General features: G+C 51.7%; 1 protein-coding gene across 1 annotated transcript; it reads left to right on the plus strand.

The window, feature by feature from the left end:
• Positions 1-16815: 16815 nt before the first annotated feature.
• LOC101446442 (membrane-spanning 4-domains subfamily A member 6D-like) lies at positions 16816-22537 on the plus strand. The gene is made up of 5 exons (XM_004450915.3): positions 16816-16984; positions 18123-18179; positions 19823-20029; positions 21309-21410; positions 22020-22537. Exons 1-5 carry the CDS (start codon positions 16949-16951, stop codon positions 22059-22061), a joined length of 444 nt encoding a protein of 147 aa, XP_004450972.2. The 5' UTR covers positions 16816-16948; the 3' UTR covers positions 22062-22537.
• Positions 22538-23573: the final 1036 nt, after the last annotated feature.

Below are 23573 nucleotides of genomic sequence, written 5' to 3' on the forward strand. Positions count from 1 at the left end.
TTTCTTCTTTCGTCAATATGGGCTGCTTATGTGTTTCTAGGAATTTGTCCATTTCCTCTTAATTGTCATTTTTGTTGGAATATAGTTTTTCAAAGTATCCTCTTATGATAGTCTTTATTTCTGTGGGGTCAGTGGTGATATCACCTTTCTCATTTCTATTTTGTGTATTTGCATCTTCTCTCTTTTTTTTCTTTGTTAGTCTAGCTAAAGGTTTGTCAATTTTGTTGATCTTCTCAAAAAACCAGCTCTTGGTCTTGTTTATCTTTTCAAGTGCTTTCTTATTTTCTATTTCATTTAGTTCTGCTCTTATCTTTGTTATTTCCTTCCTTCTTCTTCCTGTTGGAATACTTTGTTGTTGTTGTTTTTTTCTAATTCCTCCAAATGTGCAGTTAGTTCTTCAATTTTTGCTCTTTCTTCTTTTTTGATATATGATTTTATGGCTATAAATTTCCCTCCCAGTACTGCTTTTGCTGCATCCTATAAATTTTGGTATGTTGTGTTATCATTATCATTTGTTTCAAGGTACTTGTTGATTTCTTTTGAGATTCCCTCTTTGACCCACTGTTTTTCTAAGAGTGTGCTGTTTAATTTCCAAATCATGGTGTGAAATCTGGGCCTCTGACCCTTGCAAATTTCCAGCTTCACTTCACTGTGATCAGAGATATTATTTTGTATGATTTCAATCTTTCTGAATTCATTAAGCCTTTCTTTGTGACCTAGCATATGGTCTATCTTGGAGAATGATCCATGTGCGCTTGAGAAAAATGTATATCCTGCTGTGTTTGGGTGTAATGATCTATATATGTCTATTAGATCCAGTTCCTCTAATATACTGTTCAAATATTTTGTTTCTTTAGTGATTCTCTTTTGAGATGTTCTGTCCAGAGTTGATAGTGGTGTATTAAAATCCCCCACTGTAATTGTAGATGCATCTATTCTTTCACTTAGTTTTTCCAGCGTTTGCCTCACGTATTTAGAGGCACCCCTGTTAGGAGCATAAATATTTATGATTGTTTGATCTTCTTGACAGATTGTCCCTTTTACTAAAATGTAGTATTCTTCTTTGTCTCTCACAATTGTTTTGCATTTAAAATCTATTTTGTCTGATATTAATATAGCTACTCCTGCCTTTTTTTGGTTATTGTTTGCTTGTATGATTGTTTTCCAGCCATTCACTTTCAACCTCCATGAGTCTCTGGGTCTAAGATGTGTCTCTTGTAGACAGTATATGGGTCATATTTCCTTATCCAATGTCCCAGTCTGAACCTTTTGATAGGTGAGTTTAATCCGTTGACATTCACTGTTATTACTTTCAAGGAATTATTTGTGTTAGCCATATTTTGATTGGAGTTGTGTTTGTCATATTTTGTTTGCTTTTTTTTTTCCCTTCTCTTTTTGTCTTTTTTGTTGCTCTTACACCCTCCTGCAACTCTGCCTGTCCTGTTTTTTCCTTTCTTCCTGCAGAACTCCCTTTATAATTTCTTGAAGGGGAGGTTTCTTGTTGGCATACTCTTTCAGTTTCTGTTTATCTGTGAATATTTTGAACTCTCCATCATTTTTGAATGCTAGTTTAGCTGGATAGAGTATTCTTGGTTGGAAATTTTTTTCCTTTAGTACCTTGACTATATCATACCACTGCCTTCTTGCCTCCGTGGTTTCAGATGAGAAATCAGCACTTAATCTTATGGAGCTTCCCTTGTATGTAATGGTTTTCTTTTCTCTTGCTTCTTTTAGAATTTTCTCTTCGTCTTGAGCGTTGGATAATTTGACAAGTATATGTCTTGGGGTGGGCCTGTTGGGGTTTATGACAATTGGAGTGCGCTGTGCTTCTTGGATATGTACATCTATCTCTTTCAGTAGATTTGGGAAGTTTTCAGCCATTATTTACTGCAACACTCCTTATGACCCCTTTCCCTGCTCTTCTCCTTCTGGAATGCCTATAATACATATGTTTGAGCATTTTGCATTATCATTCAGGTCCCTAAGTCCTAGCTGGATTTTTTCTATCTTTTTATCGACCAATTCTACTATCTGTTTGATTTCTGATGTACTGTCTTCCACATCACTAATTCTCTGCTCTGCCTCTTCTAGTCTGCTGATATTTGCTGCAAGTGTATTTTTGATTTCTTGAACTGTGGTGTTCATTTCCATCATATCTGTTATCTTTTTGTGTATGTCTGCAATTTCCCCTCCAAGTGTTTTCTTCATGTTGTTAACCTCTTCCTTTACTTCATTAAATTTGTCGGTGATAAATGTTCTGAGATCTTTCATTTCTTGTGCGAAGTTCTGCTCCCCTTCCTGATTTTTAGTTTGTTCATTGGATTCAGCCATGTTTTCCTGATTACTGGTTTGGTTTGTAGATTTTTGTTGCTGTCTGATCATCATTTTATCCTAATGGGTTTAATCAGTTCCTTAGCTTCTTTGTCTAGTCTCTTTGTCACTTTGTTCTTCTTATTCTAATTTCTTATTGCTGGTTGAGTTCACTTTAAAGGAAAGTATTAGGGCCAGGGAAAGGCAATTGTGTAAGCAAGGAAAAAGTGTAAAGTAGTATTGGTGATAAATGTTAACAGAGCAACAATATGAGATCTGGGAGGATGGATATTAGATTCATGTAAGTTGTGTAGAGTTATAGCAGTAGGTATAGTACCTATAATGAGGTAATGGACTGAATATGGGAGGAATATGTTATGAATTAAAAAGCTAGTATTTTCATGAGAGAGGGAAAGAGAAAAGAAAGGTAGTAGTCTCAAGAGTAGATAACAGACAGAAAACAAAACAAAGGTATTAGAAATTAAGAGTTAGACACTTTGTGGATCAAAGAAAGGGAGGTGGAATATAGGAGAGATAGTAGATGATGGAGGATATCAAGATGTAGAGGAAAGGGGATAGTGTAGGTAGCCAAAATCAGTTCACACAGAAATGAGGCAGTGGAGGATGAGAAAACCCAGCAAATGTGAGGTGTTCCTTGAAGCACCTATTGTATAATTAAGATAAAATAAAATAAGAAGAAAATGAGGGAGAAGAGAGAGAGAAAAAACAGGAAAAAAAAGAGAAGAAAGGAAGAAAGGAAAAAGGGGGTGGGTAAAGGGCGGGGAATAAGTAGGGGAAAGAAAAAAAAAAGATATACACCAACCACAACAGCAACACCAACAAAAAAAAAACAAAACCTTAAATAACTGAAAAAAAAAAAAGACTTTGGGGGATATGCTGGGAGAAAAGACTAGGGGATGATGCAATGTTAGCAATCAGGATATCAAAAAAAGTAAAAAATAAGATAAAATGAAAATAAAAACAAAACAAAATGAAACAAAAAAGAAAAAACGCAAACGTTGAGGGCTAGGGCATTCAAGGACCTCAGATGGACCTCAGGGTATGATCGACTCAGGGATGGAAAGTCTGAGACACTGAAGACTCAAGAGGTGTGAGTCTCTGGGGTGTGGGCCACCAGGGTTTAGGGGACTCAGACCTGGTAACCTCAAATCTGGTCAACAGGAAGCCTGGGAGCACCGCATTGTAACACAGCCTTCAGGGATCCCCGCAGCTGGGTGCCAGCCCTATGGGGGAAGTCAGATCCGCAAACTCTATCTTATGTCTGAACCCCACAATTCACTCACTCACTGGGGTCTATTCTGTGGGTGTGTCATCAATTCAGCTTCAGGACAGCTCCCACCCTGTAAGCCCCCAGAACAGCCACCTGAGGGCGCCTCTACACTGCAGCCAATTTAATGATGCAGATCAGAAGCCAGGCCCGGGGGTGGGGCTCCAGCTGGAAACGCCGACAACAGAGTCCAAAACCGGAATTCCCAAGCTTCGCAAAATATTCCCCAATCGGCTTCCAGACGTTGACACAATTCTTGCAGTGAAAGGAAAATACGTGGAATAATGCCTTGGAGAGGGCTCCAATTTTGGGCCTTGCGGAAACAAAGCCTGGTACAAGCACCAAGACTGAGAGATGAGATAACTTCATCCCTTTTAAGTCCCTGGTTCATCAAAGGCACTGCATCAATGTATGTGGTAATGCAGGAGTTTTAACTGGTAAAGCAGAACACCCATTCTCTTGTGCTATTAAAATGTTGCAGGATAGTTGTCCTGGGTAAGCCCAGTGAACTGGAAAGTAGGTGTTGCAACTCTGCTGAGGTTCAGAGCCCAACTGGCACATGGACAGATCAAAGATTTAAGTCTCTTGGGCATACACCTAGCAAATATAGTACTAACTATAGGTTCAAATAGAAGGGGCAGAAGAGCCATTGTAGGGAAACCACAAATGAGTCCAACTCTGTCACACTGGGGAGCATAAGTTCCAAGGTAAAACCCACTGGCAAGGCACCAAACTCCTGAGCTGTCTGTCCTGCGTATCATTTCCAAATGTCTCTAGAACCCTAAGGAGTCCCATTATTTGAGACAACATTTACTGTGGCAGTCAATGAGATCCTGCTGGGAAGCAGACTTGGCCCAGTGGTTAGGGCGTCCACCTACCACATGGGAGGTCCGCAGTTCAAACCCCAGGCCTCCTTGACCCATGTGGAGCTGGCCCATGCGCAGTGCTGATGTGCTCAAGGAGTGCCATGCGACACAGGGGTGTCCCCTGCGTAGGGGAAACCCACGTGCAAGAAGTGCACCCCGTAAGGAGAGCTGCCCAGTGTGAAAGAAAGTTCAGCCTGCCCAAGAATGGCGCCACACACACGGAGAGCTGACACAGCAAGATGACTCAACAAAAAGAGACACAGATTCCTGTGCTGCTGACAGCAATAGAAGGGGTCAAAAGAAGAACAAACAGCAAATGGACACAGAGAACAGACAACTGGGGTGGGTAGGGGAAGGGGAGAAAAACAAATAAAAAAATAAATCTTTAAAAAAAAAATGAGATCCTGCTGAGATGTGCATAAGCATAACCTCTGGAATGACCTCCCAACTCACTTTGAAATCTCTTAACCATAAGAACTCATTTGTATTTACCATTTCCCCCTTATGGTCAACGTCTTTTTCCAGGTGCATTGCGAGTTGGCTCTTGGTAGTAATCCCGTACTGTCAGGGAGGCTCATCCCTGGGAGTCATGTCCCACACCAGCATGAAGATAGTGCATTTATATGGTGACTTTGGCTTAGAGAAAGGCCACATTTGAGAACAAGGAGGCCCTCAGGAGGTAATTCTTAGGCAATATATAATACTAGGGTAATTTCAATTTCAAGAGAAAAGGTTTGTAAGCACAATCATCAATATCAAGGAATTGGTGCAAAGGTCTGTCCTCCTTTACTGCCCCATACATGGGTGATGCTTGCTGTCGCATTAAAGAATGTAGCACAACTCCCCAGGATGGGAATTTGATATTCATTTGGTTGCCGTGTGGATCTCCACCCACTGTGGCAATGCCCTATGAACACTTGAACACATTCATTTGTCTTAGAGGCTTGCCCCAGATGAACCCCCTCTCATGCATCCCCCATCACCAACACCCCGCACCAGTGTTCCTCCCCTTCCAAAGTCGTGACCCTTCTGTGATCCAAAACCTCTCCAAAGATGAAGCCAAGATTGTAACCAAATAAGAATAATAAGAAAATGAAATAATGATCGTTTTAAAAATAACATATAAAATACCCCCAAAAATTTAATTTTTAAAAAATAAAAATTTTTAAATAATAAAAAAAACTTTTTTAGACAATGTCTTTCATCACTGTAAGATCTGTTGCCTTGTACATACAGTGAGACTCACCCGGGGCAACTAAGGTGATGATGATGGACAATGCCCATCCCAAGAAACAGAGAGAGTCTGCAACTGCAAGCAAGAGAGTTCCATCCGCCTGCCCCGTGGGCTCTAGGCCCCCTCTCAATTAGAGGCAGAGTGGGCATCACCAGCCCCAAATCCTCAAGATTGGGGAACGAACAATGGACTAAAGTAGACTTACTATTATTCCATATACTTATTGTTATTTTAGCAGTGGAAGAACGTTTATCATTGATGTGGAAGCAGTGGTCACCAGAGGTTCTGAGGGGAAAGAGAGGGAAAAATAGTTGGAATATGAGGGCTTTTTTGGGACATTGGAATTAGCCTGCATGGTGTTGCAGTGATGGATACAGGCCATTATATAGTTCATCATAACTTACAAAAATCGCAGAGGACAAAATGTAAACTATAATCCATGGTTAGTGGCAATGCTTCAATATATGTTCATCAATTGTAACAAATATGCCACACTAATGAAGGATGTTGTTAATATGAGAAAGTGTGGAAGGGGGAGGGAGGGGGGCTTATGGGAACCCCCTATATTTTTTATGTAACACTTATGTAATCTAAGCTTTCTTTAAAATAATATATTTTTAAAATGTTCCAGGGTAACAGCAATGAGGTTTCTGGGATGGGGAAAGCCGCTTACTCTTCCCAACTGTACCTTGATGATACGTGCTAATAAGAAGGCGCATTAGCTCCTGTCATACTGTTCTCTGCTTCCCTCAGCGTCATATCTCAGGGCCTTTCCCATGACTCAGTTATCTGTGCTGTCCCTTTAAGAAAAATTCTGTAACACCAATTTGTCTGCAGGCTCCTCTTGACCTGCTCTGAGCTGGAATGAGTCTGGAACATTTTTAAAAAGAAAAAGAACCCAAGACAGGAGCAGATGTCTTTTCAATCTCAGACTGAGAAGAGCGTCTTTGGAAAGATTATTCAGAAATTGGTTTGCTGAACTCAATTGTTTCTCTGAAAACGACATCATAAATGCTATTCTATATTTCTACATTGCAGTTTTTCCTCCCCTCCCCTTCCCCGCCCTGCTGTTTTTGCTGTCTGTGTCCACTTGCTGTGTGATCTTCTGTATCTATTTCTCTTTTTGTCTTCTCTTCTCATCTTTCTCCTCTAAGATTCACTGGGATTCGATCCCGGGACCTCTGATGTGGAGAAAGTCTCTCTGTTACCTGCGCCACCACAGTTCCTGGTTTCTGTTGCACCTTGCCTTGGCTCTCCCTTTCTTCTTTTTTGTTGCATCATCATATTGCCACTTAACTCGCTTGCACAGGCACCCGGCATTCGGCTCACTGTGCAGGCACTCGGCTCACCATGCAGGCACTTGACTTGCCATATGGGCACTGGCTCGCCACACAGGCATGCTTTCTCTTTTTCTTTTTTTACCAGAAGGCCCCAGGGATCGAACCTGGGTCCTTTGTAAAGCAGGCGGAGGCCCCATCACCCGAATCACACCCACTTGCCTACTGTTGCAGTTTCACATCATTCTTAAGTGCCAAAAATATGCTTATGTAAAAATTATATGCAATTTAAGACAATTAAGAATACTGCCGCATTTCTGAGCAGTAGACTTTATGAAGAATCTTGTGCTGAAAATGTTTACAATCACATTTGAAAAATGTTAGATAATATTCACTGAGCATTAAGTAGAAGTTTTCTACAGGAGAAGAATATTTGTAAATCTTTTGATGTATATTAATGAGCTGTCCTTCAGAAAGGTTTAAACCTTTGTGATATCCCCAATGTTGTGTGAGGGCATCTATAAGCTAATGCTATTCTTTAAAAATTTCTATTTTAATAAATAGGTTCTTAAGATTTAATTATATATATGTATATTTGTTAAATATTTATTTTATTTCTCCCTCCTATCCCCCCATTGTCTGTTCTCTGTGTCCATTCACTATGTGTTCTTCTGTTTGTATTCTCATTAGGCAGCTCTGAGAACCGATCCTGGGACTTTCCAGAGTGGAAGAGAGGCGGTTACTCTCTTGCACACCTCAGATCCCAGTTCTGCTGTCTTCTTATTTTCTCTCCTCTGTGTCTCTTGTTGCGTCATCTTGCGGTACCAGTTCTACATGTTGGCCGGCACTCCTGCACAGGGTGGCTCTCCCGCATAGGGCAGCATTCCCGCACAAGGCAGCACTCCATGTGGGCCAGCTCTCTGTGTGGGCCAGCTTGCCCTTACCAGGAATTCCCAGGCATCAAACCCTGGACCTCCCATATGGTAGACAGGAGCCCAGTAGGTTGAGCCATATCTGTTTCCCAAGATATAATTATTTTGTTTTCATTTTTTCTATTTTCAATTAAAATTTTTATTTTGAGATCATTGCAGAATCACCTACAATTATAAGAAATAATCCAGAGAGATCCCATGTACCCTTTACTCATTTCCTCCAATAGAAACATCTTGAAAAACTGTAATATAATGTCATAGCCAGGATATTGACATTGATTCAAAGAGGCTGCAGAACATTCCGTTACCACATGGGACCTCATGTTGCCCTTTTATAACTACACCCACTTCTTCTTTAACCTCTGGCAACCACTAATCTGTTGTCCATTTCCAGTTTGTCATTTTAATGATGTTATATAAACATAATAATACAGTATGTGACCTTTTGGGACTGGCTTTTTAACTCAGCATCATCTTCTGAAGATTCATCCAGGCAGCAGAGTGTATCAAGAGTGAGTTCCTTTTCATTGCCAACTAGTATTCCACAGCATGGATATACCACAGTCAGCTTAACCATTCAATTACTAGAGGGCCCTGGGTTTCTTTCCATTTTTCACTATTATGAATAAAGTTGATATAAACATTAATGTTCAGGTTTTTGTGGACGTAAGTTTTTATTTATTCATACAAATGCCCAGAGAGGTGCAAATGCTGGGTCACATGATAAGGTGTATGTTTAGGTTTCTGTAAAGAAACTACCAAACTGTTTTCGACAATTGTGCCATTTTACATGCCCACCGACAATGTATTAGTGATCCTATCTCGAATCCAAATACTGTAACTTCATCAGGATTTGGGGTTGTCACTGTTTCTATTTTAGCCATTCTGATAGGTATATAATCATGTAGTTTTTTAAATTATTATTGGAGAAGCTGGTAACAGAGAGATCATGCATAAAGTACAGGAATAGAGGGTTCCTATACAGCACGCTATTATTAATACCTTGCATTGGTGTGGTACATTTGTTACAATTGATGAAACCACATTTTTACAGTTGTACTATTAACCATAGTCTGGTTTACCTTAGGGTTCACTGTTTCTGTGTACACTCCCATGGACTTTTAAAAAAATTTATTCCAGTGACATATATACAACCTAAAATTTCCCCGTTTATCCACGTTCAGATGTATAATTTGGTGCTCTTAATTACATTCAAAATGTTGTGCTACCATCACCACCATCCATTACCAAAACTTTTCCATCATCCTAAATAGAAACACTGTGCAATGTCAGCCTTAACTCCCTCTTCCCTATCCCCAAGCCAATTCTCATAACTTATATTCTAGATTCTGCCTCTATGAATTTGCTTATTCTAAATATTTCATATCAGTAAAATCATACCATGTTTGTTCTTTTGTGTCTGGCTTTTTCTACTCAGTATGATATCTTTGAGGTCATTCCATGTCTCATGTATCAGATTTTCCTTCCTTTTTACAGATAAATAACATTCCATTGTATGCACATACCACATTTTGTTTATCCATTCATCAGTTGATGGACACTTGGGATGATTCCATCTTTTGGCAATTGAAAATAATACTGCTATGAATATCAATATGGAAATATGTGTTCCAGGCCCTGCTTTCAATACTTTTGACTATATCCTAGAAGTGAGATTTCTGGATCATATGGTAATTCTATACAGTACTTAACTTTTTGAGGAGCTGCCAAATTGTCTTCCACAGCAGCTGCACCATTTTACATTCTGGCCAACATTGAATGAGTGTTCCTATTTCTCCACATCCTTTCCAACATTTGTCATTTTCCAGGTTTTTAAAAATTTTATTTTATAGTAGCCATTCTAGTGGGTTTGAAATGAGTATCTCACTATGATTTAGATTTGCATTTCCCTACGGGCTAATGAAATTGCACATCTTTTTTTGTGCTTTTGGGGCTTTTTTTATATCTTCTTTGGAGAAATATCTGTTCAAGTCTTTTATCCATTTTTAAATTGGGTTGTTTATCTTTTTGTTGCTGAGTTATAAGTTTTCTTTATATATTCTTGATAATAAGGCACTATCAGATACGAGATTTCCAAATATTTTCTCCCATTGAAAAGGTTGTCTTTTCACTTTTGTAACGAAATCCTTTGATGCACAAAATATTTAAATTTTGATGAGGTCCCATTTATCATTTTTTCTTTTTTTGCTTGTACTTTGGGTATAAAGTCTAAGAAAACATTGCCTAACACAAGATCCTAAAGATGCTTCCCTACAATTTTTTCTATGAGTTTTGTAATCCTGGCCTTTATATTTAGATGTTCGATACATTTTGAGTTGATTTTTGTATATCGTATGATATAGGAGTCCACCTATTTTTTTTTCATTATTTTACATGTGGAAGTCCAGTTTTCTTAATGTCATTTGTTGATGAGATTATTCTTTCTCAGTTGAGTGGTCTTTACCCCCTTGTCAAAAATCCATTGGCCATATAAGTGAGGATTGATTTTTGAACTTTCATTTCAATTCCATTGGTCTCTATGTCTGTCCTTGTTCCAGTATCATAATGTTTCAATCGCCGTTGCTTTGTAATAAGTTCAAGGATGGGGAAATATGAGTTCTACAACTTCGTTCTTTTTCAAGATGGCTTTTGGTATTTGGGGCCCTTTTACCTTCCATATAAATTTGATATTTGGTTTTTCCATTTCTGCAAAGAAAGCTGTTGGGTTTTTAAAATTGGGATTGGATTAAATATGTATATTACTTTGGGTAGAATTGACATCAATATATAGTTTTCCAATCCATGAACGTGGAAGGTCATCCCATTTATTTAGGTCTTCTTTGATTCCTTTAAGCAATGTTTCCTACTTTTCTGTTTACAAGCCCTTCACATTCTTGCACAGATTTATTCCTAGATATTTTATTCTTTTAGATGCTGCTGTAAATGGAATGCTTTTCTTAATTTCTTCTTCCAGTTTTTCATTGCTTGTGTATAGAAACACTACTGATTTTTGCATGTTGACTATGTACCCCACCACTTTGCTGAATTCGTTTATTAGCTCTAGTAGCTTTCTGGTGGGTTTGGCAGGACTTTCTGTGTATCGAATCATGTCATCTACAAATAGGGCAAGGGTTACTTCTTTCTTTTCAATTTGGATGCCTTTTATTTCTTTCTCTTGCCCGATTGCTCTAGTTAGAACTTCCAGTACAATGTTCACTAACAGCAGTGAGAGTGGGCGTCCTTGTCTCGTTCCTTATTCAGCTGTAAGTGGGAGCCAGATGTCACGAGCAGAACTCTCAGGCTTTCTCCGCCCCGAGTGCCCACTCCAGATAGCTGCGTTCTGTTATACCAGGAGACAGTAACAGCGGTATCTCAAAGTATTCCCAGAAGTCATAGTGGAAAGGGGGCTGACTTGAGCACTCCAGGCAAAGGGTAAAGATGTGCCAATGTCCTGGGCCCACAGGGGCCCCAGCGCTGGAGGGACTGACAGGCAGCCAGGGGAGTCAGGGCTCAGAGCACAGGAAGTGGAGGGGGGACCGGGGGACAAGCACGTGGGGTGGGGACAGCCTCCTGGTCACGCTAAGAGCTGTGTACTGAACGTCAGGGTCTTGGGAGCACAGGTTTTTAAAGAGGGGGCAGGTGCCATCCTCTTTCATTTGCGAAAGATCACGAGTGTGATGAGCGGGGGATGCCCAGCGGCGCAGGGGGCTGCGGGGCGAGTGAGGAGCGGGATGGAATCCTGGCAAGGGCAGGGGCGGCTAGGGAAGCTGGGGGCGCGGCGGGCGGTGGGCGGTGGGCCGGGCCGACGAGGAGGAGGCTGGCAGTCAGCGGTCAGCGCTGGGCACCGAGGGGAACAGAGAGGGACGCCGGGGCCCTGAGTTGGGGTGACTTGTCTGAAACCCTGCCAGGGGGAGCGATATGGGAGCTCATGCCCAGCTCCTGCTTGTGTCGATTGTTTCTCTTTATGTCCCTTACCAAAGACCTGGAAGTGGAGAAAGGGGAAGCATGGACCCGTTTCACAAGCGCCCCCCTTGGAGCCGCGGGCATCACTTCCCGTGTGTGCTGAGTGCCAGGGGCGAAGGGCAGCAGGGGAAGCAGCTGGGAGAGCCTCGGGTGAGACAGCTCAGCAAGCCCCCACTCAGCGCCGCAGAGGCCCAAGGCGCAGGTAGGCGACCACCGAGGGGCCTCCCTGGGCTGCCACCCCGTGCTCCCCACTGGGGAGGAAACGGAGGAACCGGGGCTCATCTCCTTCCCGCCTCTAAAGGGCTCTGGGGCCCAGAGGGACTCTGCTCAGCTGCCAAGTGGAGCCGCTCGCGGCTCTGAGGCGCTAGATTTGAACTCAGGCCCCGCATCTTCATGCATTGGCCACCGCTACTTGCTCAGAGCAGGTTTTCAACACGCACTCGATTTAACTGCCTTCCTGTAAGGCATCTCCACCCCACACCTCCAGCCCGTGCTAGAAACAGAACTGCTGCTCGGAGGGTGTCGTGCCATCCTGGATGCCCGAGGCAGGGGTGCTGGGTGCTTCCTGCCGAGCCAGGGAGGAACTGGGTGGAAGCGGGCGGAGGAAGCCCGGTGCGCCTCGTCCATCAGCAGGGACAGTAGCTCGGGTGCTGTGGCCTCTCCTGCAGCTGGAGCCAGCTTTGAGACTATAAAACGCCCCCGGCAGCCCCTGCCCTTGTCCAGGTCGGGGGCTGTTTCTGCGAGGCTGCACCCGTCGCTGGTGTGGGGTGCACCTCTGAGCCCTGTGTGTCAGTCACTCCAGCCTGCAGGTCCTGCAGCTCCCCGGGGGCGGCTGCGCAGGGGCCTGGAGGGAGCAGGCGCTTGCCCTCCAGACGGCGGGTCCTCAGGAGGGGGCTGCGCTCCACCGCGGACCATGGTGGGAGCTGGACAATGACCGTCCTTAGAGGGGCACCAGGGCCGAAGTCTTTTTCTGATCGAAACTGGGGGTAAACCCCACTGGAGGAGGAGAGAAGGGAGGATAGGGCAGGTCCTGCAGCCGTGCAGAGTCGCCAGAGCCAGAGGGACTGGGCCCACGTGCCGTGCTGGGCCCTCAGCTGCCACATCGACCTAGTACTAAGGGTCCTTGCCGACAGTTATCAGATGTCACGCAGTCATGTGGCCGCTTGACTGGGAGCCCGTAACTCAGGCTCTCCAATGGCCGCTCTTGTCGCAACAAGGTTGAGAGGTGCCCCAGCCCAGAAGCACGCACAGGTCCCTGTAAATGCCGAGACCAACAATTACTTTTTTTTTTAAGATTTATTTTATTTATTTCTCGCCCCCCCCCCCCAATTGTCTGCTGTGTCCATTCGCTGTGTGTTCTTCTGCGTCCATTTGCATTATCCTGCGGCACTGGGAAACTGCGTTTCTCTTTTTGTTGAGTCACCTTGCTTTTTCAGCTCTCCATGTGTGCGGCACAACTCCTAGGCAGGCTGCGCTTTCTTCACGGGGGGCAACTCTCCTTGTGGGGTGCACTCCTTGTGCGTGGGGGACCCCTACAAGGGGACGCCCCTGCGTGGCATGGCACTCCTTGCACGCGTCAGCACTGCGTGTGGGCCAGCTCACCACATGGGTCAGGAGGCCCTGGGGATCGAACCCTGGACCCTCCATATGGTAGACAGATGCTCTATCCGTTGAGCCACATCTGCTTCCTTGACAATCACTTTTATTAACAATAATTAGGGAAGCAGATTTGGTTCAACGGATAGAGAGTCCACCTTGAGCTGGCCCACACTCAGTGCTGATGTGCGCAAGGAGTGCCGTGCCACACAGGGGTGTCTCCCACGTAGGGAAGCCCCACACGCAAGGAGTGCGCCCGTAAGGAGAGCTGCCCTGTGTGAAAAAAGCGCAGCCCACCCAGGAGTGACACCGCACACACAAAGAGCTGACACAGCAGGATAATGCAAAAAAAGAGACACAGATTCCCTGTGCCACTGACAAGAATACAAGCAGAAGAACACACAGCAAATGGACACAGAGAGCAGATAACTTGGCGGAGGGGGGGGTGGAATAAATAAATAAATGAATCTTTAAAAAAACAATAATTAACATGGCCGTTCAGGCGTGAAGGGGGCAGGATGAGAAGGGAAGGGGAACAGAACTTGGGGTGCGTCAGACCTCATTCTGGGGTAAGGTCGTGGGGAGCACATCCCTGTCCTATTAGGGTCTGGTGGGAATTCACGCCAACGGTGACAGCAGGGGCCGGCCGGGTGGGGGCAGGGGCGCCTGCAAGGCGAGCTGTCCGACACTGCCTCTGACCCCGGTCTGTAAGGCTTGCTCTGCAGGTGCTCTGGGCACCCGCCCCGCTGCTTTGGGTCCCAGGACACCACGTGCTTAGGGGACGGCGAGCGGGTGCACGACCCGGGGACGCCTGGAACGTGGGCATTTGCGGTTTTGCCTGCAGAGTCTTCCCGTGCCGCTCACGTCCTCCAGCAACATGCTAGCCGAGGCCTCGCCCCGGGAGAACATTGTGATCCTGGTGTCCGGCGGGCTCAGCGTGTCCTATGCCAAGAACCTGGAGCCTCCCGAGCAGGGCCTCAGGAAGAGAAGTCTCAGGGATGAGGTCAAAGTTCTTGGGGTAAGTCCAGCCCAAGCAGAAGAGCGGGCCGAGCGGCTGTCAGGAGGGCCCACCCGGTGCGGGCAGGGCAGGGAGCCTCGGGGCTTGCTGGAGCGGCTCCAGGCTGACCTACAGCTTCTAGAGACTTCCCAGGGCGTCCCCTGAGGAGGCCGGGCTTTTCTACGGGAGACCAAGTGCTTTCCCGCCCTTCTAGGCTCGTGGGAGAGTGCTCACTTGAGATGGGTTTACAGATCTTTGGTTTCCTAGCTCAAACGAATGATTAATGACAACCTAGCTGCATACACTTCATTTTTGGCGACGGTCAGAAAATCGCCTGCTAAATCAACTTCTAAATTTTATCTCCCGGTGAATTATTCTTTCTTTTAATTACAAAACTTCATGCCACATTCCCCATCTGAAAGTATCAACCATTTTTCAAGCACTATTTTCCCTTTGTTTTCTGACATCTCTCTTTCAATCCATGATTTCTAAAAGAAACTCTAGTCGCTTGAATGATGGAAGGGAGGTAAGGAGGAAGAGAAGAGAGGAGACAGGAAGCCTCTGGGGACTGGAGGAGGGGCTACTGGGGTTAGTACTGCCTCGGTGCCTCACTCTCCCCATGAGCTGCTGCAGTTCCCTCACTCTCACCATACATCCATCCCTGCTACTGTATCCTGGGTGGAAAATTACCTGCTGGGTGGTCCTACCTGCTGGCTCATCTGCTTGGAAATGTTACATGACCAAGAAACCACCAGGTGGAGTTATTCTGAGGCTAAATCAGAGAGTTTGCCCGGCACCCACCAGGTCCGAGCTCCTGGGACCCCCTCTGGGCATTCCCGGGTTCCCTGGTCTGGCGGAAGGGGGGGCTTAGGTGCTTCTGTGTGCACAGGAGGGACAAGAGTGGACTGGGGGCGGGGCTGGGGGCGGAGCGGGCTGGGGGCAAAGAGCGCTGGGGGCGGAGCTGGGGGCGGAGCGAAGCTGGGGGCACCGCGGGCTGGGGGCACAGTGGGCTGGGGGCGGAGCGAGGCTGGGGGCGGAGCGGGGCTGGGGGAAAGAGCGCTGGGGCGGAGCTGGGGGCGGAGCAGGGCTGGGGGCGGTGCGCGCTGGGGCTGGAGCCGGGCTGGGGGCACAGCGGGCTGGGGGCACCTCGGGCTGGGGGCACCGCGGGCTGGGGGCACCGCGGGCTGGGGGCACCTCGGGCTGGGGGCACCGCGGGCTGGGGGCACAGTGGGCTGGGGACGGAGCGGGGCTGGGGGCGGAGCGGGGCTGGGGGAAAGAGCGCTGGGGCGGAGCTGGGGGCGGAGCAGGGCTGGGGGCGGTGCGCGCTGGGGCTGGAGCCGGGCTGGGGGCACAGCGGGCTGGGGGCACCTCGGGCTGGGGGCACCGCGGGCTGGGGGCACCGCGGGCTGGGGGCACCGCGGGCTGGGGGCACAGTGGGCTGGGGACGGAGCGGGGCTGGGGGCACAGCGGGGCTGGGGCTGGAGAGGGACTGGGGGCACAGCGGGCTGGGGGCACCGCTGGCTGCGGGCGCAGTGGGCTGGGGGTACCGCGGGCTAGGGACACCGCGGGCTGGGGGCACCGCGGGCTGCGGGCGGAGTGGGCTGGGGGCACCGCGGGGCTGGGGACACCGCGGGGCTGGGGGCGGAGCGGGCTGGGGGCACCGCGGGGCTGGGGACACCGCGGAGCTGGGGGCGGAGCGGGCTGCGGGCGGAGTGGGCTGGGGGCACCGCGGGGCTGGGGACACCGCGGGGCTGGGGGCGGAGCGGGCTGGGGGCACCGCGGGGCTGGGGACACCGCGGAGCTGGGGGCGGAGCGGGCTGCGGGCGGAGTGGGCTGGGGGCACCGCGGAGCTGGGGGCGGAGCGGGCTGCGGGCGGAGTGGGCTGGGGGCACCGCGGGGCTGGGGGTACCGCGGGCTGGGGGCACCGCGGGCTGGGGGCACCGCGGGCTGCGGGCGGAGTGGGCTGGGGGCACCGCGGGCTGGGGGCACCGCGGGCTGCGGGCGGAGTGGGCTGGGGGCACCGCGGGGCTGGGGACACCGCGGGGCTGGGGGCACAGTGGGCTGGGGCACCGCGGGGCTGGGGGCGGAGCGGGGCTGGGGGTGGAGCGGGCTGGGGGCACCGCGGGGTTGGGGGCGGAGGGGCTGGGGGCACAGTGGGTTGGGGACACCGCGGGGCTGGGGGCGGAGGGGCTGGGGGCACAGTGGGCTGGGGACACCGCGGGGCTGGGGGCACAGTGGGCTGGGGTAGCGGGGCTGGCCGCCCTCCCAGGCGTCTTTCGAGCCCCAGCGCAGCCCTTTCCGCCTCGGCATCCGCTCGGGTGGCCGCGGGCGCGTGCCCGGGGAGCGCCGTTCCTGCTGACCCTGGACCCTCCTTCTCCCCGCACAGACCATCCAGATCCTCTGTGGCCTCACGGTCCTGCCCCTGGGCGTCCTCCTGGCATGCGCTTCCTCCGGCCCTCAGTTCGGCCCGGTTATCCTCACCTTGATGAAATCCGGGTACCCGTTCGTAGGCGCCGTGTGTGTGAGTAGAACCAGCCATCGCCGGAGGAGGGTCTTTGGGGGGGGGAGGGCATTTGGAAACCAAAGCCTCAGGCACGGACCTTGTTTTGGGGGTTAACCCACCAGTAGTGGGGGTTCCGATTGAACAGTGTGGATTGGCTGGCTCAAAGATGTCTTCTAAAATCAGATTGCCATCCATGAGCGCCTCAGGAAGTCCAGGTGCTTCTGTCTAGGGGGAACATAGCCCCAGCGGGGCACGTTTAAAAGGAAAAGGGGGTGCATTCGGGAATCACACTGTGACAGGAATGCTCCCCGGGGGCCTGGGATCACCCTGCTTCTTGCCAAGTGCAGGAGAAGCCCCGTGGAGGGAGCAGGGCAGCCGGCTGGCGTGTGAGCTCTGTGGCTCTCCGCCTGCTGCTTCTGAGCCACTGTCACCAAGAAGGCCTTCTGGAATGTTCTGCCTCAGACACAGCCTGAGAGTCCTGAGATAGCCTCAGCCTCTGGGGCCAAGGGGCTTCCAGGGGGCTTTTGTCTTGTGACAGGTGCACAAGCCTTTCCCACGGCCTCGCCACGGCACCTCTCTATGCTGGGCAGATGACGTTTTTTTTTTTCGGTCTTGCCGTCATGCCATGTCATTTCCTTTCATCACAGTTACTTAGAATCGGCCCCAACCCATTTTTCCTCTAACAACCCAGCATCAAATACTCTCACCTACCTTTAACCCAGGCTGAACACCTCCCCTGCACTGGCCCCATTTTCCATCTGTCCTTAATTCTGTCCGGCGCAGCCTGTGGAGCCAAGGACTCAGGGCCCGTGCTTGCTTTTCTCTTCCCACCTCTCCGCCTTTGCCAGAAAGGCCCCAGCAGCCTGTCCCTGGAAAGCCGCTGCCCGCACGGCCGCCTGCCCAGAGCACCGGACTCGACGCCCCTTTATTCGTGTGGCAGGCGGCTTCTCTCCCGGATTTCCCAGGCCCTGTGAGAGCTTCAGGGGCTGCTGCGCGCCACCCCTGCTTCCCCCCAAAGCACTTCTCACGCACATGGGGGGCGTCCAGCTGGGGACGTTTCCAGGAGGGCCAACAAGAAAAGGATGACTCGATGGTGGGGACGTGTGGCTGCGTCTGCCGTGGAGAGTGACGCAGCCGTTTCCTCTTCTCCGGGTAGTACATCATTTGCGGGCTGCTGTCGGTCATCTCGGAAAAGAAGCCCACTAAGTGCTTGGTGAGTGTGAGGACAGCGGCACCTGCTTACGACCAGGGGCTTCTGGGAGAGCTCCCTGGGGTCAGTCGCCCCCATTTTTGAGGACGGGTCTGAGACCCCAAGGGCCAGCGGCTGAGCCGGGCGAGCCCAGAGGCCCTCTGGTTTCCACGTCTCTGTCGGGGGTTCGGGTTTGCACACGGCGCCGACCCCTCGCCAGCCATCAGGTGCCCTTGCAAGAGGTTCTGCCTCCTCGTGACTCCCTTTGGGGCTGACTGGCCATTGGATCCAGCTCTTGCTGACCTCGAGGGAGAAGGGTGTGCGGAGCTCGGGGGTACTGGGTGGGCACTACCGTGGGGCAAGGAAAGCAGCCATCACGGGAGACACTGCCCCTGGGCCCTGCAGGAGGAGGCCGAGTCCAGGGCCGCCCTTTGTCCTCGGCGGTGGCAGACAGAACGGCCATCTGCGCTTTAGGTCCGTGGAGGGGGTGCTGATGACAGGGTGAGGTGCACGCAGGCCTCTCCCACCTTCACTTTGGGGCGTGGCAGGGGGAATAATGGGCAAGTCAGAGGCGCCAGCGCCCACCTGGACAGGTGCTCTCAGGACATCCTGCCCTTCGGGTCTGGCCCGGCTCACTGAAGTCCGGCTGTAAAATCTGGCGACAGCAATCCTGGTGGCTCCTCAGCCCCTCCACCTGCCTCTGAGATCCCGACTCGGTTCCTCACTGCCTTGAGGAGCCCCCGCCCACAGAGCAGGCCTGGCAGGTGGGGGAGCCAGGTGGCCTGGGAGTCCACCTCGCTGCTCGAGTCCCAGCCACCACCTGAAAGAAATGGGCTTCCTGGAAACCCAGAGCCCCAGGCCCCACAGCTGCCTGGCCCCCAGGCACAGGGCCCCACGGGCCCACCTGGAGCACACCTACAGCACACCTGCAGCACACCTGCATGCTGAGAAACCGAGGCTGGGCGCCCTGCGGCGAGGTCCAGGGCTGGCTGGGGCGGAGGCCTCCGTCCTTGTGCGGGGGCACTGCACACCCTGCACCCCTGCCCTGGCGCGCCCCTCCCGCAGGCCTGTTGGTTTCCAGTATACAGGGGATGCTGGGAAGAAGAGGGGACAGCCTAGGTCTGCGCCATCCCCTTGGGCCTGGGGACGCTTTGGGGCCTCCGTGAGTGGTGGGCAAGAGGCCAGCAGGGCAAACGCAGGCAGAGCAGGCTTGGCCCGGGCCCCTGACCCACAGCAGCCGTCGCCACCGGGGATCCCGGAGGCCTCTGCCAGGCCCGACAGTGCTGCTTTGCCGGCTGGGCCTGCAAGAGGGGCGCGCAAGAAAGCCCCTCCAGAGGGCGTGCTGGGGGCGGGGGCGGCAGGGAGTCCCAGGGACTTACCTGCGGGACGCAAGCCCTGTCCTGGGTGGAGAAACTGAGACAGAACCTTCTGCCCAGTTGACGCTTCACGGTTCCCGACCTCATTCACTCCGCCCCGTGCCCCGCCAGCGGCGGGGGCGCAGGGGGGGCTCGGCGGGGGCTCGGCCGGGGGCGGGACGCGCAAACACGACTTAGTCCGCGTGGGCCCTGGGGCCCGGCTGTGGAAACCCGCGGGCTTCGGCGCAGAGCGAGGGATGCCAGGGCGGGGCCTCCGGCCAGCGGCCGCCCTGACCCCAGTGCCCTCCCCAGGCCTGGAGCCGCCTGGTCACGAGCGTCGTGAGCCTGGTCACGGCCGCCGTGGGCTTCGTGCTCCTCGCCCTTCGCCTGGCCGCGACGACCCACGCCTGGCGACAGTGCGAGCTGGACGCAGTGCCCACGCAGAAGCCGCCCGAGGACCATTTCGACCACGTGCCCAATGTGATCCGGGAATGCTTCCGGGCCGGCTCGGCCCTGCTGGTGAGCGCTTCCAGACAGAACGTTCCAGGCCCGCGGCTGCTGGCAGCGCCGCTCTCCTCGGCGGGGATCCCGGGGAGGCCTGGGGAGGCCGAGGGAAGGGGCCGCGCGCGGGGGGCTTGGAGCAGAAGAGCCCTCGAGGCTGGGCTGGAACAACAGGACAAGGCCACCCGAGCGGCCTGGGCTTGGGCTTCCCACCGGCTGTGAGGGTCTCGAGGGGCGGTTCAAACGAGAACCCCAGCTCTGTGGCAGCAGCGTAGGAGCCCGCGGAGAGGGCGGCCGTGGGCAGGAAGAGCCGGGGAGGCGGGGAGGCCAGTTCTCCTTCCTCCAGGGGCACGAGGACACGTGGTGGGGCCACAGACGAAGAAGCCAGACACAGCGACAACCAAACAGACAGGTTTTTTATTTATTAACAATCTTAAGTATTAGCAACGAGAATTTTGCCAGCCTGATGAGGCGTGGTACTGAATTCCCTGTGGGAGCAGGGTGGGCTGGACACCTGCTCCAGAACGTTTTTAATAAATTCTGGGGAACTTGTCTGGGTCCACAGAACACTGAGGTAAGGAGGAAGAGGAGGGTTTATTCCTGCAATCATCAGAAGAAGAGGCCGCGGTCAGAGAGGAGACCTGGCAGGGGGCCCAAGGGGCGCACTGAGACCCCCTCTCTAACCTCTCCTCACCCCGCCTCAGGCCTCCCTCACCGCGGGACGCTGTGGGGCAGACAAGGGGTCCTGAGGGGCTTTTCCAGGGAGCACAGACTGGCCATGCCACCTCACCTGGTTGGCATAAACACACCTGTGCCCTCACCTCTTCTACCTGGTGGTGGCCCTGGCTCCGTGGAAGGAGACCCATTAGCTCATCTGGCTTGGGTGGCCTGTCCCCAGGACTGGTCCGTTGCTTCAAGGGACCGCCTTGCCCCTCGCTGCCTCCCAGGCAGGTTCAGCAGGCCCACCTGAGGGGCAAAGGCAGGTCAAGGGGGCCGGACAGTTTACCCAAGGCTTGTGCTTGCATCCTGAGAGGTGGGCGTCAGTGCCCCCTGCTCCAGAAGGGGAAATCGAAGCCCGGAGAAGCGAGGGCGTGACCCCAGGACCGCGGGCCGGGAGACCAGGCTCGCGGGGTGATGAGCAGGTGGGCCCAGGTGCGCAGAGGGGCGGGCGCGAGCAGCTGCCTCTGTCGGCAGGGTTGCTGTGGCTCGGTGGCTCTGGGGAGCCGCCCCCCTCGGGCCCACCCCCAGGAGGCGGGGCACAGCTTGGGGGCGCTGAGCCCGCGTGCCTGCCTTTCAGGGGGTGCTCTCCGTGATGTGTATATTCACCGTGCTGGCGCTCGGAGCAGCGGTCCCCACCTCCATCGTCTGGTGGCGCCTGGCCCAGGTGCTCGGCCCCGGGGTAAGCGGGCTTGGGGGCAAGGGAGTCTGGAGTGGCTCTGGAGTTCGGGGCCCTCAGGTGGAGGCGCAGGTAGTACCTGGGCAGGTGGACCAAAGTAGACTGAGGTCCGTGGTTCAGGCTGCGAGGGGGGACGGCCAGAGCTGGAGAGCCCACCCACTCATTTTGCAGATGAGCTGAGGCTTGGGGTCAGGGACACCTACGCACCTGAGCTGGGACAGGCCTGAGGTCCCATCACCCACAGGAGGCAGCCCCCCGCCCCACCCCCAGCCGGGCCCCGGCACAGTGCATCGTGGGCCCCTTGGTTGCAGGTTTCCTCCTCAGGGAGACGGCCCAGCTCCCGCCTCACATTTTTATCAAGACCTTGAAATGCCCGTGGTCCTTTTATCATCCATAGCAAATGCAGCTGAAGTTCCTCGGCTCTCAGGGTGGTCTGATAAGCTAGTGGGGTCCCTGGTGACTCTGCTGAGGAAGGCGGGTGGGGACGTGCCTGTGGCCTGAGCGTGGCTTGTGGCTGCACGGGCTGGGGGTCTGTGCCCAATGCCAGGAGGAAGCGGCATTGTGGAGAGGGTATCCGCGGGAAAGCACCGCTAACGCGCTTGTCTTCCCCAGAGCCTGCCGTGGAGGAACGAAATCAGCTCCCAACTGAGCTAAGCCATGTCTGTCAACCGAGATCCTGGACGTGATGAACTGATAACATCTTAGGGGAGAGAGAATAAAAGAGAGAGAGAGAATGAGAAAGGGAAAGAATGAGAGAGAGAATGAGAAAGAATGACAGAGAGGTAGAATGAGAGAGAATGAAGAAGAGGGAGAGAGAATGACAAAGGGAGAGAATGAGGGAGAGAATGAGAAAGAATGGGAGAGGTAGAATGAGAGACAATAAAAGAATGAGGAAGAGAGAATGAGAAAGTGAGAATGAAAGCAAATGAGAGAATGAAAGAGAACGAGAGGCAGAGAGAGAATAAAAGAGAATGAGGGAGAGAGAATGAGAGTGAATGAGTGAGAGAGGATTAGAGGGAGAGAATGACAGAGAATTAGAGAGAGAATGAGAGAGGGGAGGGGTGGGACAATGAGAGTCCAGGAGAGAAGGGTGTAGTGGGTGAAAATAAAGGCTTTGCGCTGCCACCACGTCATGGCATCTCAGACCCTGCTGTTTGGCCCTCGGTGAAGACCCCAACACCTGCTAACGCAAGATAAGCAGCCGCCCCCTCCTCCCCGCGTCCCACCTGGCTTCCCCGCTGTGAAAGACCAACTCCCAGCCTCCTCCCTCGCTCTCCAGCCACAGCTGCCCAGAGGCACAGCCCCCAGGCCCGATGGCACCGTCCCCGCTGAGCCCGCACTCCCGGCACACTTCCCTGGTGGCCCTGGGAGGTGTGCCCCCCTGTCTGTTCCAGGAACTGTGAAGACTAATTTTCTTTCCAAAATCTCTGGTTTACTGGGGCTTGCCACACATGCCTATGCTTCCAAGGTCCTCAGAGTCCATGGGAGACACAGAGGGGGGGGGGGGGGGGGGAGGAAAGCAAGAGGGGAGGGAGAGAGAATGAGGAGGGGTGGGGATGAGAGAACAAGAGGGAGGGAGGGGGGAGAGGAAAGTGAGAGGGGAAGGAGAGAGAATGAGAGAAGGGAGCGTGTCTACAACTGCAAGCAAGACGGCTCCGTCCACCTGCCCCACGGCATCTAGGCCCCTCCAGTCAGACGCAGAGTGGGCGTCCCCTCCAAGTCCTCAAGATCGGGAGATGAACAAGCTATAAGGGAATGCAACTACGGGCTAAAGCAGCCTTACTAATTTCTAGCAGTGGAAGAACTTGAATCATCGACATTAAGGCAGTGTGGCCAGGGGAGGTTCTGAGGGGAGGGAGAGGGAAGAATGGGTGTAACGTGGGGCATTTGGGGGACATTGGAATTGTTCTGCATGACATCGCGGTGCCAGATTAGGGGCCACTGTACATTCTGTCAAAATCTATAAAATTGTGCAGTGCCAAGTGTAAGCTATAATGTAAACCATAGCCCATGGGTAGTAGCAATGCTTTAACGTGTTCATCAACTGTAAGAAGTGTGCCACAGCAAGGAAGGATGTGGTTAAGGGGGGAGGTGAGAAGGGGAGAGGGTGGGGTATATGGGAACCCCTAGATTTTTGTTGTAACATTTATGTAAGCTAAAGCTTCT

The sequence above is a fragment of the Dasypus novemcinctus genome, chromosome 10 (assembly GCF_030445035.2).
Source record: "Dasypus novemcinctus isolate mDasNov1 chromosome 10, mDasNov1.1.hap2, whole genome shotgun sequence".
Lineage (NCBI taxonomy): Eukaryota > Metazoa > Chordata > Mammalia > Cingulata > Dasypodidae > Dasypus > Dasypus novemcinctus.

Excerpts from the sequence above, each read along its gene's own strand:
- LOC101446442 (XM_004450915.3), top strand. The coding sequence starts at position 16,949 with ATGAAATCCGGGTACCCGTTCGTAGGCGCCGTGTGT. Across the intron at positions 18,180-19,822 it reads AGAAGCCCACTAAGTGCTTG|GCCTGGAGCCGCCTGGTCAC; the intron begins GTGAGTGTGAGG and ends TGCCCTCCCCAG. Across the intron at positions 20,030-21,308 it reads GGGCCGGCTCGGCCCTGCTG|GGGGTGCTCTCCGTGATGTG; the intron begins GTGAGCGCTTCC and ends CCTGCCTTTCAG.